The sequence below is a fragment of the Pipistrellus kuhlii genome, unplaced genomic scaffold, assembly GCF_014108245.1.
Source record: "Pipistrellus kuhlii isolate mPipKuh1 unplaced genomic scaffold, mPipKuh1.p scaffold_m20_p_14, whole genome shotgun sequence".
Classification (NCBI taxonomy): Eukaryota; Metazoa; Chordata; class Mammalia; order Chiroptera; family Vespertilionidae; genus Pipistrellus; species Pipistrellus kuhlii.
This window is the reverse complement of record NW_023425449.1, coordinates 30,492,068-30,512,483: the sequence shown is the minus strand read 5'-3', so window position 1 is coordinate 30,512,483 and position 20,416 is coordinate 30,492,068. Positions and strand designations below refer to the sequence as shown.

Here is a 20,416-nt window from a genome sequence, read left to right as displayed (position 1 = left end):
CCCAGAGTCATTTGTGGCTCTTGGGCCCTTCGCACCGTCCAACTTGGCTCAGAGTTTGGAACACTAAGGCCACACACACCGAGGTCGGACGGGCCACTCCCGTGAGTCCAGGTGGGAGGCTGCCAGGTGAGGCCCGCACACATTTCCGGTGACAGCGGGTCCCACTCCAGGCTACTTCCGCCGGAGGTGCAGGTGGACAGTCACCGCGTCCCCGGAGAAACCCACACCCGTCCCGGCCCTGCGGAGGCCGGAAGTGAAGGTGATTTAAGTGACTTTTTGACCTGGGGCCTGTTTTGTTTATGTAAGTTTTAAGGGTATTGAGCCCCTCCTCCGTGGTAAACACAACGTGAAACTGACGTGAAACTCACCCAAGGGCTGCGGTTCTGCTCTCAAGTCTTTTAACCCAAGAGGGCTTTATATTGGTTTGAGCAAACAGTCTTTTTTTTATTTTTACTTTTTTTAACTGTATTCATCTTATTTGTGGAGAGGAGTTTAGAATTCTTTCTTAAGACACTCCAAGGAAGATAGCAATTCCCCAAAATAAAAGTTTTAGTAAAATGCAAAGTTCGGGAAGAGAAAAGGAAAGGACTGGTTTTCAAGTGGGAAAACGATTTCCTTTTCAGGCTACACAAATATGGTTAAAAGAAGTTAAAATTTTAGAGCTTGGGGGACAAGCACAGAGACTATTTGAACAAAACAATGGTGGGTTTTATTTCTTACTGAACATTTTGGCATTTTCACAGGTAATAAATTCATATATCTTTGAAGTTAGTAGTGTTTCTGAGAGTTTTAAAAAAAAAAAGTATTATCTTTGTGGGAAGTTGGGAGATGCGTTATACCCGTCCCCTCAGTTTATGGACAGATACTTGTAAACTTAGGCGGAGAGAAAAGAGCCTCCATCTTATTTGTACCTTTTCACTTTATGGTTGCAATGTGGCAGGAACCCTGGACCCTTGTCTAACCCCTTTTGGATACACCCTTTCCTCCACCAGCCAGCCAGACCACATTCCAAGAGGGCCAAGATGGTGAAAGATACCTGGCTCTCATACTTGTGACAGAAATTTACATAGTTAGTGTAAGCCAATTTTTATAAAGATACAAGGTGTCCCAGGAAAACCAAGGAAATAGAACTGGGCCTTCTTAATGGTTTTTCTCCCAGTGCTTCTCAGTTCCTCTTAAACTTCTCTAGTGTATCGATTTTCAACAATGTGCTTCAAGAATTTGTAAAACATGCCAAAGCTGGTTTGGCTCGGTGGATAGAGTGTCGGCCTTCGGACTGAAAGGTGCCAGGTTTGATTTCGGTCAAGGGCATGTATCTTGGTTGCGGGCCCACCCCCAGTGGGGGAGGGGGGAGGTGCAGGAGGCAGCTGAATTGATGTTTCTCTCTCATGATGTTTCAAACACTCTATCCCTCTCCTTTCCTCTCTGTAAAAAGTCAAGAAAAAGGGAAAAAAAAAAAAAAGAAATTATAAAACATGCAAACACCTGACTAGTTAGGGGCATTGACCTCTTATCCCTTACATTGTCAAATAAAAATATGACAACAGCCAACAACAATAGCCATGAGTGTGAATGAATCTAGTTATACCTATTTTTTTTTTGTCAGATTAGCAAAAATGTGGTTTTTTTTTTTGGTATGCCACAGAATTTTAGTAATTTTAGTTTAGGTGTACCAGGAGATGAAAAAGATTGAAAATCGCTGCTCTAGTGCAGAGTTGAAAACATGGTGCTGCCTCCCCCCCCAAAAAAGTTCCTGACCTTTATCCTTTATCTCTCTCAGTCTGTTGCTGTAGACTGGATACTTGTGTCTCCTCAAATTCACGTGTTGAAAACCAAATGCTCAATAAGAGGTGGGGGCCTATGGGAGGTGATTAGGACACGAGGTCAGAGCCCTTACCAACAGGATCAGTGTGCTTATAAAAGAGGGTCCAGGCAGGGGTGGGCCATATTGGGTCAATAAGAGAAAAAAGGGGACATATGGTAATACTTTGAACAATATAGATTTTAAAAATAATTTTTTTTTTAAAATAAAAGAGGTTCCAGAGAGAACCTTCCCTTCTTCCACTATGTGAGGACGCAGAAGTTAAAAAGTTTGCAAGTGGGAAGAGGGTCTTCACCAGAACCTGACCATGCTGGCAGCCTGATCGCAGACGTTCAGCCTCCAGAACTGTGAGAAATAAATATTGTTTATAAGCCACCCAATCTGTGGTATATCTTTTGTTAGAGCAACCCAAACGGACTAACCTTTATCAACTAGAGACTCACTTCTCTTTTTCAGCCAAAACTCTTCTTTGTCTGGCCTCAGTTAGATGCACACCACTGTCCCATGAAATGTGTCCGGAGTCAAAATTATATGCAACCATCAGGGCAGCTCACCTCTAGGCTTATGGTTGGGAATATATGATTGTATCCCCTCCTTCCTAGGATCCCAGTGAAAAGATCATAAAGATATACAGAAAGAAAAAAGACGTTTGCAGTATGGAAAAACAACAGAAGGTACAATCAACAAACCTGAGATTTTGATTTCTGTGATTATATACCAAATCACTACATCAACAGAGCTTGATGAAATAAATCTCCAGCCCCTCACCGTCATTAAGGAGGTTAACAGGAGCCATTTGTTACGTGCAAATAGGTAATTATAAAGATAACTAGAGGCCCAGTGCACAAAAATTTGTGCACTTGGGGGAGGGACACTCTTTTGCAGTCTGGGACCCTTTGGGGGATGTCCACCAAGCAGGCCTGAGCCGGCAGTCAGACATCTCCTGAGGAGTCCTTAGCACTGCCTCGAAGGCAGTAGAGGCTCCCGCCACTGCCACTGTGCTCATCAGCTGTGAGCTTGGCTTCTGGATGAGTGGTGCTCCCCCATGGGAGCCCACTGATCGCCAGGGGACAGCTCCTACATTGAACATCTGCCTCCTGGTGGTCAGTGAACATCATAATGACCAGTTGTTCCACCATTTGGTTGGTTTGCATATTAGGGTTTTATTATATAGGATTAGGAATTTCTAAAAACCAAAAAAGAAACAAAGAGCTTTATAAAGAGCTCATGGTCCAAATGACAGCAAACTGAAATTGGGCACAATTGATAGCATGTGTTACAGGCTAATTTGAGATCCCCCACCCCCCAAATTATAATATTAAAACCCTAACTCCCAGTACCTCATAATATGACCGTTTTTGGAGATAGGGCCTTTACAGAGGTAATTAAAAGGAGTTGATTTGGTGGGCCATAAACCAATGTGATTAGTGTTTTTATAAAAAGAGAGGCACCAAATGTGCACACGTAGAAAGAAGGCTATGTGAACACGTAGCAGGAAGATGACCATCTGCAAGCCGAGGAGAGAGACCTCATAAGAAATCAAACCCCCCTTCCCCACCCCTGACTCCCTACCCCTGACATCTTGATCTTACACTTCTGGCCTCTGCAACTATGAGAAAATAAATTTCTATTGCTTAAGCTACTCAGTCTGGTATTTTGTTATGGTAATCCTAGCAAACTAATATAGGGATGGTGAGGAAAGAGAAATTTGGTTCTTTCCTGCATTCTTTTGTATTGTTTGCATTTTTGTTTGCATGTAGTAGAAATGGTTTAAAAATAGAGGAACTGATACCCAGAGATGTGAAATGACTTACCTTCAATAACAATGCACAATGGCAGATGAGGTCTCAGATATCATGAGTCAACAGTCAGGACTCTCTCCTTAGTATTACTTGGTCCCCCTGTCCCCAGTTAAACAATTGAATTATAGAGAGTGGACTACTGGACTGCTTCCTAGGAGGAAGGAGGTTGAAAGGTGGCTTTTGAGGCTAGACTTGGTCAGACGATGACCAGGACATTCTGGGAATAAAAGAATGTTCCATTTATTAAAGTGAACTCTCTTACCTCTAGAACTCTCTTACTTTGTTAACAGTGGTGCTCCACAGAAGTTATGTCAAGGTACAGCTTGAAACGTACCTTACACATATGCATAAGAAAGCATTTTCAAGGAAACTGTTCTACAGATCAGGAAGCTCTATCAAGAAATAATAATTTCTTTAGGATGACCCCCCAGATTGAGGGAGTGGGGCTGAAGTCAAATTTACTGAATTCTCATCTGTGGCTTTCTGTAAATATATGCTGTGTCAAAAAAAAAAAGAAAAAAAAATCTATTTGTGAGAAACCGTAGATTGTTTTTGAGATCAGAAAGGGAGCCATTCTGGAGAACTCTAGGGGAGATGTAGTTGATTCTTGGTACTTGCAGTTAGGTTTTATAAAATTACCACAAATACTGATTTAGTGAATACTGAATATTGCTCCTAGAGGAATATAGGGTTAAGTTCCTGGGAGCCTCTGTACACAACATTTTCATTAAGTGATCAATACATGCATTGTTTTATGTGTGTGTTTCGGTTTAAACGCTGTATTTAGTGTATTATTGATTCATTAACATTGAACTCACAGCCAAACAGAGGCTTATCTAACATATATATTTTCTCCATAAGGTACTTTATAACTTCTTACACTTAGGGAACACTAGGCAACACTTCTGCACTGTGCCTTTAAGCATTTTATTTTATTTTTTAAAAATTTTTTATTGTGTTTACAAATAAATTCATCCTAAATACAATAAACTTTTTATTTTTTCTAAATACACACACACACACACACACACATATATATATGTGTGTGTTTATATATATATATATATATATATATATATATATATATATATATATATTATTGATTTCAGAGAGGAAGGGAGATAGTCAGAAACACCAATGAAGAGAGAGAATCATTGATCAGCAGCCTCCTGCTTGCCACCTACTGGGGATCGAGCCCAAAACCCAAGCATGTGCTCTTGACCAGAATCTGGGACCCTTCAGTCCTCAGGCCAACACTCTATTCACTGTGACAAACCAGCTAGGGCACAATAAACTTTATAAATGAAGGCATTTTGCATAGAACTGTTATGCTAATAAGTCAATCAATATGTCAATATTTTCATTGTCTGATGGCTTTCATTTGTTACTTTTAAACCTAGACTAGCTTTAAAATGTTACTTTCTGCAATTATAATAAGTACCCCTGAAAAATGACAGTTTTGTAAATAGTTAACATATATGTGTACAAATAGTTTAAAAAAACTTGAAATGTTGGCATTTCATTACTGAAGTAAAAATCTCCCCTAAAAATGTTCCCCAATTCCTCTTCACCAGGAAAAATGAAACTTTGACTGACAAAAATGATTTTGGACATCTCAGGAGCAGAGATACTTGGATACCAGAGCAGATTGCTCAGAAGTAAAGGGAAAAACCCTCACAAGGTAAGACCCTTCTTTCTGGCCCTAAGAACAAAGATGTGTCTGGTGGGCTCTCAGGCATTGGCAAGCTGATAACTGGATTTTTGTCTATTAGAAAGCTCAGTTGACAGCCCAGTGGTGAGCAGAATGTGTAACATCTGTAACTGCTGATAATATGATTCTAGGAATTCAGTTCTGCTTCTTGGGGACAGCCCTGGAACAGCATGAAAATTCCAAGTTGTGTCCCACTTCTACCCATTCATCTGGCATTGAAGATGTTTAAGTCTCCTTTTGGAAAAAAGCTTTTCTCAGAAATATTATATATTGTGAGAATTAATCAACTAACTAGTAGGCACTTATTAGTTCCCTACTTTGTTTTTTAGCATGGTACAAAATACAGATGTAAAATGTAGTTCTGGAAATCAATGCCAATCTGAGCCATCTACGATTAGGAAATGGGTGTGCTTAACAGAAACTGGTTATATGTATAATCTAAATTTTTTGTGCTTCATAGTCTAGAACTGCTCAGGAACAATGTGAAGATTAATTAAGACTTCGGTGCATAGGAGGGCTGCAGTCTGGAAAGGGGGGCTTTTGGAGAGCAGGAGGAGGTTTCTCTGCTTGAAGAACTGGTACCCTGGAAATAGACATTTTTCTTTCTATCAGTGAGAAGGGAGGGCAGGGTGCTGAACTTTAAAAAAAAAAACAAACAAACAAAAAAAAACACACAAAACTCTGTAATTGGATCAGAGCCTTGATTGGGTGCCAAGCTAACATGTCTAATTTTCTCATTAATTTAATTCTAAGCCTCCCTTAAAAACTAAGGATTCCGGCAGCATTTGTGTTTCTAGCAGTAGGAACTTCTCTATTCTATGCCGCAGGTTAACTTATTCATTTTACAAAATGTCCCTGATGGTCTATCCTATATCGGGCACTGTTTTAAGTACTGAGGATTCAGCAGGACATAAAAACAGACAAAAAAATATTTGCCCTTGTGGTGTGGGAGACAGACAATAACCAAGACAAAAAGTATGTTGGTGGAAGGAGAAAAAAATAGAGAAGAATGGGTTTAGGTGGGTGTTATAATTCTAAGCAGAGTGGTCCAGGAAACAAATGGAGACATTTCAGAAAAAGTCCAGGGAAGTCTCCATGCTCTAAGTACATTACATTTCTAAATCAATCTAACTCTGACTCAGAGCTGCAGTTAAATACCATAGCAAGAAATATACCTCAGCCAGGTTTTGAGAGTCCCTCCCCATCCTTTGGTTGTAAGGGATCAGCAGGGGGTATGTCTCTATCCTCCAAGTGAGTTTTAAGCCCCCAATCTTGCCTCAATCTGGTGGTGGTGTTTTTTCCCTGAGGTCTTAGTATCCAACCCTGTGTGGTTCCCTGGAGGAGCCAGATGTTGGCACAGGAATCTTTCATTATAGCTGCAAAGCCATGGCTAAAGTTTGTCAGCCAGCCATATCCAAGTGTTACCTCATCATAGCAGCTCTCCCCTGTAGGGACACAAGTGTGGGCTACTCTGGAAATACACACACACACACCACAAAACTCCCAAACCCATCCTTAATCTAGAGGCCATTCGTGATGAGGGTGTTTCTCTCCCTCAGATTTCAGTGCACACATTTCTAATAGACCTTCTAAACAGCCCAAGCTCCCAAACAAGAGCCTGGGTATTATTTTCCAGGTGTCTGGCTACTTTTTTTTTTTTTAAACCTCTAATGCTGTGGAAATAAGAGAGTGACTTTTAAAGATGAAACTCGGTAGTAGAATACTTATTCCTTTCACTCTGCTAAAGCACTACGGATAAAACAAAAATAATGTTTCAATAAATTACCTTTCAATACATTTAAATATTGTACATTTTAATAATGAATGTGGTCATTATAAATTATTTCTATTGGTCAATACACTCAGAGAATTGTTTGAAAAGTAATTTTGTTCCCCCTTTGCTTATTATCCTGTTTCCCCAAAAATAAGACAGGGTCTTATATTAATTTTTTCTCCCAAAGTTGCACTATGTCTTATTTTCGGAGGATGTCTTATTTTTGGGGAAACATGGTAGCATGGTGATTATTTGTGTTTGAAGGGGAAAAAGATGTTTCTTTAAGAATATTCTATTACCCAGACTGTTTCCAATCTCTCCCTCCCTCACCAGTTGTGGAATATTTATAATAGTTCAGTTTATCTAAGAGACCAGTAAATGCCTTTTAGTTAGCATGGAGAGATCTAGAGAGTATCATGCTCAGTGAAATTAGTCAGAGAAAGACAAGTATCACATGATCTAACTTATATGTGGAATTCAAGTAACAGAATAAACTGATGAATGGAGTGGATCCAGAGACATGGAAGCATGGAACAGAGTGTGAAATCTCAGAGGGAAGGTGAGGGAGGATAGGTGAGTGGGAGGTAATCAACCAAGGACCTTGTATGCATATACTGATCTCTGAACTCATAATAATCTGGCCACTCAGTGTATATCCTATATAATAAAAGGCTAATATACAAATTGTCCCCTCTACCAGGAGTTCAATCAGCAGGCAGGCCGGCCAGCCATCCATATCCCCTTAGAGAGAGAGAGAGAGAGAGAGAGAGAGAGAGAGAGAGAGAGAGAGAGAGAGAGGGGGGGGGGCAGATTATTATGTGTTTAGAGATCATAATAATGTGGCCACTGAGCATATGTATGGCCATGAACACAGACAATGGAGTGGTGAGGGCCTGGGGCAGAGGGTGGGGGCAGGCTGGAGGGGGATATAAGTTTCAACAATAAAGAATTATTAAAAAATAAATAAATAGAAGACAAGTAAAAGTTAAGCTGGAGAGTTGACAGTGGTGAGCAGAGAGTTTAGGAGATAAAAAAAGAGAAATGAAGGTCAAGTGGAACAAAGGTAGAAATGGGAGAGGGAGGGGGACAGGAAAGGGGATGGAGTACTGAGAAATGGGGAAGAGAAGCGACAAGGAGACAATGAAGAAATAAGTGGGGATCACTGATTCATTATTAAACTTCCGAAGGTCAGAAGTTTGACACAGGGTCACTGGGCTAAAATCAAGGTGGTAACAGGGTTGTGTTTCTTCCTGGAGGCTCTAGAGGAGAATCCATTTCCTTGACCTTTTCAGCTTTTAGAGCTGCCTGTATACCTTAGCTCATGGCCCCAACCTCTTCCCCCTTGAAATCATATCTCTGACCATTCTTTGATCTTCCTTCCAGTACATTTTTCTGACCATTCCTCTGTACTCACATCTTTCCCTCTCTCCATAGCCAGGAAAGGTTCTCTCTCCATTTTTAAGGACCCATGTGATTAGATTGAACCCAGTTTTATAACCCAGGATAATCACCCCATCTCAAGGTTCTTAATAATCACATTTGCAAGGTTCTTTTTACTATGAAAGGTGATATATTCACAGGTTCTGGAAATTAGGACATGCACATTTTGGGAGGCCATTATTGTGCCTGCCACAGAGATCATGTAGCCTTCATTGGAATTCTCTGTAGGTGAGATGATCATGTATATTCAGGCGAGGCCATATCAAATGTGTTTTGGCCTACATGTCATTTGAAATATAGAAATAGAATGTCATTTATTCTCAAAGAATTAAGAAATGCATATTTTGGTGAAGAAAAATGCATATTTTTATTATGTTCTAATGTAAGACAGCAAAAATAAATGGATGGACTATAAAACTTTATATGAAATCCCCTATGCAGGTATCCTAGAGATCAGGATTAAACAGTGAGCCACTAAAGTGGGTGGTTCATTTGACCCTGCATGAACCAAGGCCATGCAAAAATTGCTGAGTATCATGGTCAGCATAACCCTTCTTTCCTTGATGCTTCTCTGCTAAGATGTTTGCGGATTCAGAATAACTGCTGGTGATTCCAGACGGCAGCTGCTGCCCCTTGACTTCCAAAAGATGTTTAAGTGGCTCCTCCTCAGATTAAGAGTTGATGATATTTGTGTCTGTAGCCAAGGGACATTCTATGTAATTCATTTCCTCATTTATCGGTGTTCATGTGCTTGCATTTGCCACACATCCTTGTAACTAGAAACTAGCCTTTGTGAGAAATATTGGTCAGGACCCCTTTAGGAATTTAATTTCACTATTTGATTCTGATTCTGATTCATGTCCTGTTCTCATCTTAACCATCCTTGTACCAGCTCCTTGAGCAAGCTGGGAATGGAAGTAAAAAACTCCATGTAAGAGAGAAAAATGAGGTCTGGGAGAGAAAGAGAAGCTGAGATTTGTTATGTGTAGGTTGTCATTATAAAACTAGAGGCCCAGTACATAAAATACATGCACTCAGTGAGATCCCTCAGTCCAGCCTGCGCCCTCTAGCAGGCTTAAGCCATCAGTTGGATATCCTTAGATCTGCTGAGGAGGCGGGAAAGGCTCCCACCACTGCCACGGGCTGAGCAGTGCTATCCCTGTGGGAGCACACTGACCACCAGGGGTAGCTCCTGCATTGAGCACCTGCCCCCTGGTGGTCAGTGCATGTCATAGCAACGGTCATTCCACCATTTGGTCGATTTGCATATTAGCCTTTAATTATATATATAGGATAGGCCTGACCTTTGCAGTCTTCAGGAAAGAAATGTAGTGGTTCAAATTATCCACAGGTAGAGCTATTTACCTCAGAGTTCTGAGCTTGTCATTTGGGCTGTTAGTATTGAGTATGTTCATAGGTCTTGTTGAGTGAGAGTTTATATACAGAAGAAATTCACATCACATTTTTCTATGAGTACCAACATATACAAATTTATGCAAGATCACTTTATATTTGTTAAACACTTGACTTGTTAGAGTTCTTTAACCTCAACTCTTTCATCTGGTCTTACTAAAGATGACAGCAGATATGAAAACAGAGTCATAGGGAGATTAGCTATATTATTCTTATCTCACTTGATCAAAGGGATAATTAATTAGAACTGAGATTAGAAAGTTTCTTAACTCTCAAACCAAGGCCCTTTCTACTTGATTCTGTCAATTAAAAAAAAAAAAATCCAGTAACTCAAGAGTTAGAGCAGAGTTTTAATGACATCAGAACTGTAAGAGGCATCACACCAATTCTCACAATGTATATTTAACCTTAATTAACTGTTATTTGGTGGTAGGGAAATAAGAAACTGGGGGGGGGGGGGGGAAAAGACATCTTATAATATCATATAAAAACACAACACAAAATCTTGAAAATGCAATGTCATAGAAAGATCTAAGAAAGACCTTGAAAAGCAAACACTTTTGCTGCTATACTGTTCAGAAATAGCACATAATGAATATCTGGATCAAATAAGTGAATGTAAAGATAACCTCTAAGTTTAAATGTTTAACATGCACAGAGATAAACATTTTCTCATCAATGTAATTAATCCCACCAAAAATGGGGTAAGTGATATGCCTTTAAATTTAGGCTATAGAATTTAGAATTCTACTTTTTACCTCTTGTGTTGTTGTTTTTCTTTAGTGTAGCTAATCTAGGCCAGTTATACAGAAATAATTTTTTACATAAAAATAATCAACACATTGTTTGGGACTGGCTTGAGCTCATAATGATTTTCTGGATCATTTATAACATTTAACCAGGTTGGAGTTTTGTTTTTGTTTTTATGCCAGTCTAAAAGCACACACAAAACCTGTTTTTTTCCTGGTTTTGTCAGTTTTCAACAAGTTAAAATTTTAAATCTTTCAAAAATATACTTTAAAATAATATGGTTTGTCTTTTTTACCTAATAAATTTTTCTGCCTCTTTAAATGTTTCGGTAGCCATATTAAATATTTTCCACACATGAAAAATTCCTCCTATATTCTCCTATATATTTTGCTGATATTTATGGCAAATATGAATATTGCATTTAGCTAGATAGATGAAAAGTGGCCTTTGCTTCAGAAAAATTTTTTAGTCTGTAAGGAGTGAGGTCTGGCTCACAAAAAGGCAAGCTCATACAGCCTGTCCAGTGCCACTGTTTTACCTCATGCAAGGAGCATAAAACAACTCTTCAAGTCTTTATTCGTTGAAATGGAATGTTTCAGTAGAAGTTCTACTCAAAGAGTAAGTTTGCATACTGGAAAGTTATATAGGGAAAGTTGTCTTTCCCTAACCTAAAAATAAAATACAAATGTGGAAAATTTCACAGCATTTCATGCCCCTTGTCCTCTCCCCATGGCCACCTGGAGGTATGGGTGAACCAAGAGGAGGTACTGCAGACCTTCAATGGGCTCAGTATTAAGAGTCTGTGAGATAACTTCGAGATCCTTCTTTGATTAGCTGTGTTTTCTCATTTGCATTTGTAGGCTGTAGAACAACTGGAAAGTCCAAATCTAAAAATAAACAAAGCAAAACAATAAATACCCTCTTATCATGCTATGTTTTCTTTAATGGGGCAAGTGGTAGATATTTTTGTTGAAATGATGATTGGCAAATCAATTCAATTTGTAAGATATTGAGGATGGTTATCATTTAAAGGACTTCAGAAAGAAGGAGACACTGTCCTTACTCTTCTATAGAAATATACTTCTTTAGAAATATAAAACCAAAGCACTGAACCCAACTTTCAGTTTGAGGCAATTGCTGAACTTGGTTTAGTTTTTACCATCTTATGAGAATGAAGATAGGCCCACTACATACTATATAGACTATAATATATATTATATGAAAAATGTCCACTAGAATTGTGCAGTGCACAATAGCATAATATAAGGCTCTCATTGGGAGAGAGGCCAAAACCCAGAGTTTGCTTAAAGAGTCTAATAGGAAGCTCCCTACATAAAGCCAGTACTCAAAATGGTTATGTGCTCTGTAAATCACCACACCTCTAAATCTGCAAGGAAATTTATTAGTCTTGAGTTTTGGCGCGGAGACATTTACTACATTTGCTGTTCAGCATTCACCACACTTTATAGACCAGAAAAAGGGCACCAAGGAAGATATTAAATTCTTCTTCTTTTTCAATGATCCTTACTTCCCTTCCTACTCCCTCTATATGGGGGTCCCAGAAGATGAGAGAGAGCAAGATATCGAAAACATACTGAAAGAAATAGTGACAGAAAACTTCCCCCACCTCAGTCTGTTAGAAAAATTGTGGGAAGATGAAGGTAGATACCTAAAATCTTAGGATTTTGTGATTAGATTAAACATAGGATAATAAAAAATCCTCTAAGTGAGAATATGTTTGCTATATTTTATTCTATTTCAGAATAAATAGAATAAAATATGAAAAAGCTCCAATGTCTTACATGTGCCTTCTAACGGACTCAAATCTTGATGTATGCTGCTTATCATTTGTCACGAGTAACTTGATATCCAAGTGACTAGTAGCTACTTTCAAGTGCCCTTTCTTAAACAACTTTAAGTGGGCCTTCTTTTGCAGAATGGAAGAGACCATAACCCATTAATAGGATCAGGATCCAGAAAGTATAGTCTTCACATGAAATCTTCATTTTCATCCTCACAAGCCTTAAATTGCACTAATTATACCAGTAAACTACATTAAGTCTTTGAATTAGTGGAATAAAAGTCTGAGACTAACTCATGTACTTCACTTCAAATAAGGCATGAATTCTCATAATGAAATGTTAGACTGAGGAGTAGTGGTGGTGGATTTACTGCAGTTAATGAAAGTTAAGAGCTTCACTAATAAAAAAAAGCTAAAGGAGTTCATCACCACCAAACCAGAATTATATGAATTGCTGAAGGGGGTTCTTTCGGAAGAGAAAGTAAATAAAGATAAAAATTTTGAACAACAAATACGTAACTATCAACAAGTGAATCTAAAAACCAAGGAAATTAAAAAAAAATCCGATGAACAATATTAACTGGTGAATGAATATAATAGAATCAGAGGTATGGAAGGGGAGTGAACTGACGATTCTTGGGGAAAAGGGGTGAGGGGGATGTGGAAAGAGACTGAACATAAACTGTGCACCTATGGATGAGGACAATGGGGGGTGGGGAAAGGGCAGAGGGTGGGATGGGAACCTGGTGGAGGAGAGCAATGGAAGGGGGGGGAAGGAACATTTGTAATAATATGAACAATAAAAATTTATTTTAAAATAAATAAATAAATAAACTACTGCTGTTTTTCTGGATTTTGTGATATTTATGTTATTTGGCAGTTTTTAAGCTTTGCACTTTGTTGGGATTTCTTTTTCTCATTCTAAATAAATATTTACTTTCTGATTTAATTTTGCATTTGTAATTTTGTGTTCTTTTTTGTAAAGAGGACTATCTCCCAAATTGTATAAGTTTCAAGCCCTACAAAACCTGAATTAATTCTGCATTGGAGCTTTTAAATACATAGGAATGGAATAAAACTTTTTCCTCTTGATTAAGTCTTCTTTGGGAGGGTGGTCTATTTTATTCGTCAGTTTATTTTCTCCATAATATTCCGCTTATAAGTGAGATCATGCGATACTTAGTAATAGAGTAAAATGGGATCATAATTTACTTAGTCTAGAATCTGACCTCTGTAATGGAATTGCTAGCTCTGGGGGGCATCAGAACTGAGAACAGTGAGACACATAGACTTATCACCAGTCACCCTGCAGGAAGGAAACCTGGCTGGAATTTGGCACCAAGGATGAATTTCTGTTCCAGAAAAGAAATCTGCAAAAAAATGTCCGCTGAAATGACCTGGTGGAACTTTGATCTAATTTAAAAGAGGAAAAACTTTGCCTTGGCTGGTGTGATCAATGGTTAGAGCACCAGCTCACACACCGAAGATTCGTAGGTTTAATTCCTGGTCAAGGGCATGTAGTTGGGTTGCAGATTCCATCCCCAGCCCCAGTCCGAATTTTAAAAATTAAAAAAGGGAAAACCTTGAGGCTTTTCAGAGAAGTGTGAACACTGGATTTGTGATATCTAAGTTCAATTCACCTAGTTTAGGGTTCCACAGTATAAAAGACAAGTTAAGGTTGCTCTTTACAGTGGATGACGATGACAGTGCTCCCCTTCCTATCCTCTGTCAGTGAGTGAGTACTGGACAGGATTGATGGATATTATGGGAGATCTGATGAACAGTGGGACCAGAGACCTCTGACATGATCTTTCAACATTTTACCTGCCTCAAAGAGCAGTTGGGATTAATACTCTGGGCTCATCATTCTTAGACAAGTTATGCCAAGGCCATTCACTGGCCCTTTTCTGAAGAGGAGTTTGCATATTTATATCTCTTTTTAGTCCATGTGTGAGTAATACTGCTTGCTTGTGCTTTTTCATATTTATGCCTCCATTAAAAGACTTATTTTTTTATATCCCAAGTAAGGCAAAGGGGGTGGGGGGGAAGGAACATTAGTAATAATATTTCACCTTGGGCCCACACTTTGGCTCTAGGGGCAGTAATAAAAAATTGTAATAGCAACCCCCATTTGCTGGACCCCATAAGAAGGGGTCACAAGTTACAGGAAAGTCCCTTCCATCCTTTCTGACCCCCCATTCCTAAAATGGTGTGAGACTAAGCATGATTCACATGATTGAAGACTCCTTCCTTGAAGCTGGAGTCAGAATGGGTAATAACTGGATACTACTCAGCAACACATTTGATTGGGAATAAAAGATGCATGCAAGCCTTTAAGCAGTCTGCTGCTTGATGTCATGGAATTTGTTTCATTGTGATGCAAAGAATCAGAGTATAGTGCAGTCCACAGAGCAAGCTTTGGTTTAGGGCAAGCTTTAAAGTGTTGGTTTGGAAGGAAGCTACATTTCAAGGGAAAAAGATCATGCTCCCCCAAATCTACCCAAAACTCATTATCAAATAATCAAAAAGAAGAAAAGTGACAGGTTGCTGACTTTTGATGTCCATTTCCTTCTATTTGAATAAAGATCCTAAAGTAAGAGCCTGAAATGCTTCTCCCGGGAGAAACTTCTTCCTTGGTTCTCCTACCCCTGGGCACTCCCAATCCTCCCTGAACCCAGAGCTCACGCTCCTGTAATGAGACCATGAATTATACTAGCTTTGCATATTGGACTAGATCAGCATATTTCTTTCTAATGGTGTCAGGCTCTGTTTTTCTCTGTTGCTGCTCAAAGTAACTATTCTTTCATCCTCTGCAAAAGAAGCTGACAGTCTGTGGGGTTCCCCCAACATGGTTGATGGATATCTCTCACTTTAGTGATAACCATCACCATGGGACCTAATGTTTGGCCAGGCCTATGAAGGGACACCCACTACCTCTGCTCTCATCGTACTCTACCTTTTTCCATGTCAGTCTTGATCTGCTCCTCAAGATCCTCTGGGGACACATAGAAGTCCTCTTCTGGCTCCGATGATTTGGGCCGGCAGTGTCCACAGCAGCAGTTGCAGCAACAGCATAGACAGCAGCAAAAATAGCAGCCGGTCAAGAGGCCAATAATGACAAACAGGGCCTAGGAGAAACAGGAAAAGCAAGACGGGTGAGGGGTAGTGGGGTATGTGAGAACTCCAGAAATTAAGTGTGTACTTATGTACCTACAGAGACCTCAAGACACTGTGGTTCACCCTGCACTCTCATCCCTATTGCATGCAATTTTCTTTTTAGTTTTCTTGGAAACAAAATTCCACATAGAGTTTTACCTAGTAAGTTAAAACCCAGAGGAAATGGCTTGTAGCCAAAGTAATGATGCATGACATTTTCTTTTTTAATCTTAAGTTATGGTGATCATTATTAAGAGTAAACCAAACAAAACAAACCCAACCAACCAACAAGCAAAAAAAATCTCTGAGTCTCATGATCTAACTGAGGAGACAGAATCATTCTCACCAGAGGAGCTATTGACAACTCCCTCTTCCTCACCCACATTCCTCTTAGTCTCTGCAGACTTTCTCTCCTCATTATATCTTACACTCTCCCCTGTCTCTATACTAGCTGGTAGGGCTTGAGAACGGGTCCTGTTATCTCTGTTCTTTATGTTTCAGTAACCTTATAACTGACTTCCATGCCTCCTAATCCACCCTATGTGTTGCTGCTGGAGCTTCCCAAAATATATATATTCTCTTGAACTCATGCAGCTAGCTACTCTGCTCTCTCTCCAATAAGGCCGGAGCTCCTTACTATGGTCATCTGGCCTTTGCCAACCCTTCTCCTGCATGCCCTGTTCCTGCCATATCTGCCAGAGCTTTGCTCTCCCTGTGGATTCATCTGCCTAGATGTACCCACCTAGCCATGTTACAATTACCACTCTGTGTTTCAGAGTCGTCTCAAGATCCTCTCCTTGACATGTTTCCTGATCCCCTCCCCTCCTTTGTACTCTATACAAACTTCTACCGTGGTGCTTAAGTGGTTTATACATCTTTAAATCAGAATGCAAATTTTATCTAATAAAAGGAACAGAGGGGATAAAGATCACTGCGTGTGTCTACAATTCCACTTAAGGTGGAATCTTTTAGGCTGAGGAACCTGACCTGCCCCATCCCGGCTTCCCAGGCCAGCACGCCATCTATCTGACTCTGGCCTCAGTTGTTGGGGTGGCTTAGAATGAGGGAGCTTTAGTTACACCCTCACACCTAGCATCTTTTTGCTCTGAATAGTCTACATTTTCATAGACTTAGGTAAATTACTCTAAAAAAATAAAACAGCAGCCCAGCTGGTGTGGCTCCTTGGTTGAATGGCTACCTATGAATCAGGAGGTCACGGTTCAATTCCCAGTCAGGGCAGCTTGGGTTGCGGGTTTGATCCCCAGTGTGGGGGAAGCAGGAGGCAGCTGATCAATGATTCTCTCTTATCATTGGTGTTTCTATCTCTTTTTCTCTCTCCCTTCCTCTGTGAGAATCAATAAAAATATATTCTGAAAAGACAAACCTGTAACATCCTCCTGCTCAACAGCTGCCTCTAAGACCCTCCTGTGCAGTACTCTTGAGTCATTGCCCCAACAAGCTCCTTCTCTCATCCTTTTAAAAATGTTTACTATGCAATTCCCAGAATTTTCTCTTCTCTGAAAATTTTCTGTGATTCATATACTGTTTTGTTGTTTAGTTGTTTCAACTAGATTGTCTGTCTTGTCTTACCATTTTCAGTGCTTAGCACAGTACTAGGTGCAAGTGGGTGTCCAATATTTTTAAAATGCATATTTTAATAGTACAGATTTATTTGTACAGTACATACTTAATACATGATCTCTGTGTGCCAGGCCACTCTCATGGGCACTGTGCAATTAGGCTTTGGCACAGGCAGAAGGGGAAGGTAGAATTTCTTGTAGCCCTATTTTTAAAAAACCACATCAGGAATTACTTTATATACCTCTTATACTATTAGACATCTGCTTGTCTATGAATTTTGATCAATTTTGATCAATTTTGTCAATTTCCTGAGCAAAGGAACCTATTCTAATTTTTATGCATGTGGGCTCCCATATGCAATCAAGTGCTAGTGTGCAAATAATCTAGAACTCCAGATGGACCTTCCTATGGGAGAAGTGTCATGTCTGGAGGCTAAGTCCCCAGGCAAGCCGACAAAAAGCCCATGTTGTTATAGGAACGTTTAATCTATCATCAGAAATGACATTGTCAGTAAGTACACTCTCATTCCAAGTACCAGATCTGCTTGGCAAGAACTTGTCTCCCTCCCAAGTCCTCAACAATAGAGAAAGGGGATTTTGGTGGGGAATCCTAGTTATCCCCAAGAAAAGGAAGTATGCGACTGCAGAAGGCAAATGAGGCTTTACGTTGCAGACTCTCTCCCTGCTTATGTACAAAAACATTCTCTTCCTGCATACATAAAACTCTTCAATTTAGCAACATTTATTTTAGTGAAAGAAAGTAGCAATCAGAATACTACAGAGCATGCCTTTTTGAAAATCAGCTGCTGTATCAATTATTAATTACAACTCATAAGTGTAAGTTCATATGATTTCACAAAATGTGTGAGCTGCTCACATGTATGTGAATTGTCCAATAATATGCTGGTGGGCTATATATATGTTCATATGCAAATACATTTTTATCAGAAGATACTAAAACTCATAAACAAATATAAAACCGTCACCAAACATACATATAGTAGGGATTACTAGGAAACTGCACAAAATTACTATAAAAAATCAATTCTGATTGCAGTAAGTCCTTAAAAGTGTTGCGTTTTCTTGACCAGATATCTTTTTTCTCTCCCTCTCTCTGTCTCTCCAACTCCCTCTCCTCCACTACTTAATTCTCCCCTTTCCCCCTCATTTCCTTCACTACCTCACCGCAGGCTCCACGTGAGCCCATGACATCATTACCACACACTCTCCCAAGTATTGTGTTTGCTGATGTATTCTGTGTTATAAATAGTAAAGTACATAGCTAAATTTGTTAATAATAATTTATTAGACAGTCGTCACACTAATAAATTATTTTCCGTTTTGAGCAATGAGTTAGTTCTTAATTAGTCACTATGGAGGAAGAGAAGGCAGTCAGAATTAACTTGAAGCTTCAAATGCAAATATAATTAAGGTCTGGAATTATTTTAAGTTGTGCTGTATATTACAATCATTTGATGAGCTAAAGCAAAAACAATCCTCAAATAACAATTTTCCATCAAAGCTATATCTCCTTTTATTTACAAGAGTTTAATAATATATAAGGTTAGGCTTTCTTTGAAATCGAGTCTAAAAGCGTGGATAATATCATGATATAACAGGAAATTGGTTTTGAAGGGGAAAAAATATGATTCACCTTTGCCCACCAACTTGAAAGCATAAAGTAGGTATTAACATTTTCATCTCCAAATTGCTCGGCCACATAGAGTCCCAGCGATCCGTACTTGTCATATATGATTCTCTTGGACATGTCAGTAAGTATTGTGTGGGCATTGTTGATTTCCTTAAACTTGTCAGCAGCAGCTGGGTCATCTGGATTTTTGTCTGGATGGTGCTTCAGGGCCAACTTTCTTTAAAAAAAAAAAAAAAAGTAAGGGAAATGTCATTGGACAAGAATTACAATGGCATTTTAGAAGGGCACTATTCACTTGTACATCCTTTATTGACCTAATACTATGAAATGAGCCCTTGCTGGTGTGGCTCAGTGGATAGAGCGTCAGTTGGACTGTGGACTGAAAGGTCCTGGGTTCTATTCTGAGGTATCTCTTTCACATTGGTGCCTCTCTCACATCAATATTTCTCTCTATCTCTCCCTCTCCCTCCCACTCACTCTAAATATTGATGGAAAAATATCCTTGAATGAAGATTAAAAAATAAATACTGTGAAATGATAACGTTGATTTAACTGAGCAAGTGCTAATTAAATGTCTCTTATTTGTAATGTGTAGGTACACTAGTATTGTTTCTCCTCTCACATCCTCAAAGGGATTCTCAAATGCATGGTTGTTGGGGCTGAGACATCTTGCTATTGGCAGGTACTTGAAGTTTATTATTACCTGGAAGTTGATCACTATCCCATCTCACCATGCAACATGCATGGAACTTTAAGAGCAACAGGACCCATTTACACCAAAAATTTCATTTTCAACTGGAAGAATTTTCCAGAATTAACAAATCTTCACACAACATATTCTAAAAGTTAAATTCACCTATCAAGCATTTTTCTAATTTATATTTCCTTAGATACATTATAACCCCCTCAACAAATCTTCCACAAATCCCTTTTGTTTTTCTGAATACTGTAACTTACCTTGTATTCAAATGTATATTTTACCTCTTTTCAAATTGGTCTTTCCACTTCAAATAATCCATAGAAATTTGCTTGTGAGTAAAAAAGGCCCTGTCTCTGTGGACCATAAAGCAGTCTGTCAGGGGTGTGGGTATGCATTGTGCTGCCTTGTTTGTGTGTGTGTGTGTTTGGGGGCGGGGGGATGCTGATTGGGAATATTTTTTATCTTCAGTTATACTCAAGTACAAATAAAACTGTTAAGTGGATGTAAGAAGTGAGCTTATAATAATCTGGTTCTGGCTGATAGCCCTCTCTGGAGAGATTTAAATATTCATTAAATCCATGAATAGAATTGAGACTATAGTAGTTTTTCCAATACAAAGACAATTAATTTTATGATTCTCTCCTGGAAAGTCCACATGACTTATTCTCCCTTCTGTGCCTATCATAGGTATATGTAGGAATACACCATATGGTTTTGTTTATTTTATCACTTTTAGAGTAAATTGTTTATTTTACCACAATAATAAGGGCAGAAAAGTAAAGTATATCTTATATAGCAAGCTATACAATAAGTTGG

At 39.1% G+C, this 20,416-nt stretch overlaps 1 protein-coding gene across 1 annotated transcript in view; it reads right to left on the bottom strand.

The window, feature by feature from the left end:
- Positions 1-11,083: 11,083 nt before the first annotated feature.
- DNAJC5B (DnaJ heat shock protein family (Hsp40) member C5 beta) overlaps positions 11,084-20,416 on the bottom strand; it is a 32,800-nt gene continuing 23,467 nt past the window's right edge. The window contains exons 3-5 of the mRNA XM_036437086.2: positions 18,904-19,117; positions 15,470-15,641; positions 11,084-11,599 (exon numbers count right to left, since the gene is read on the bottom strand). Of these exons, the coding sequence (XP_036292979.1) occupies positions 11,505-11,599; positions 15,470-15,641; positions 18,904-19,117 (481 nt within the window). The 3' untranslated portion in view covers positions 11,084-11,504. The remainder of the gene's footprint in view (positions 11,600-15,469; positions 15,642-18,903; positions 19,118-20,416) is intronic.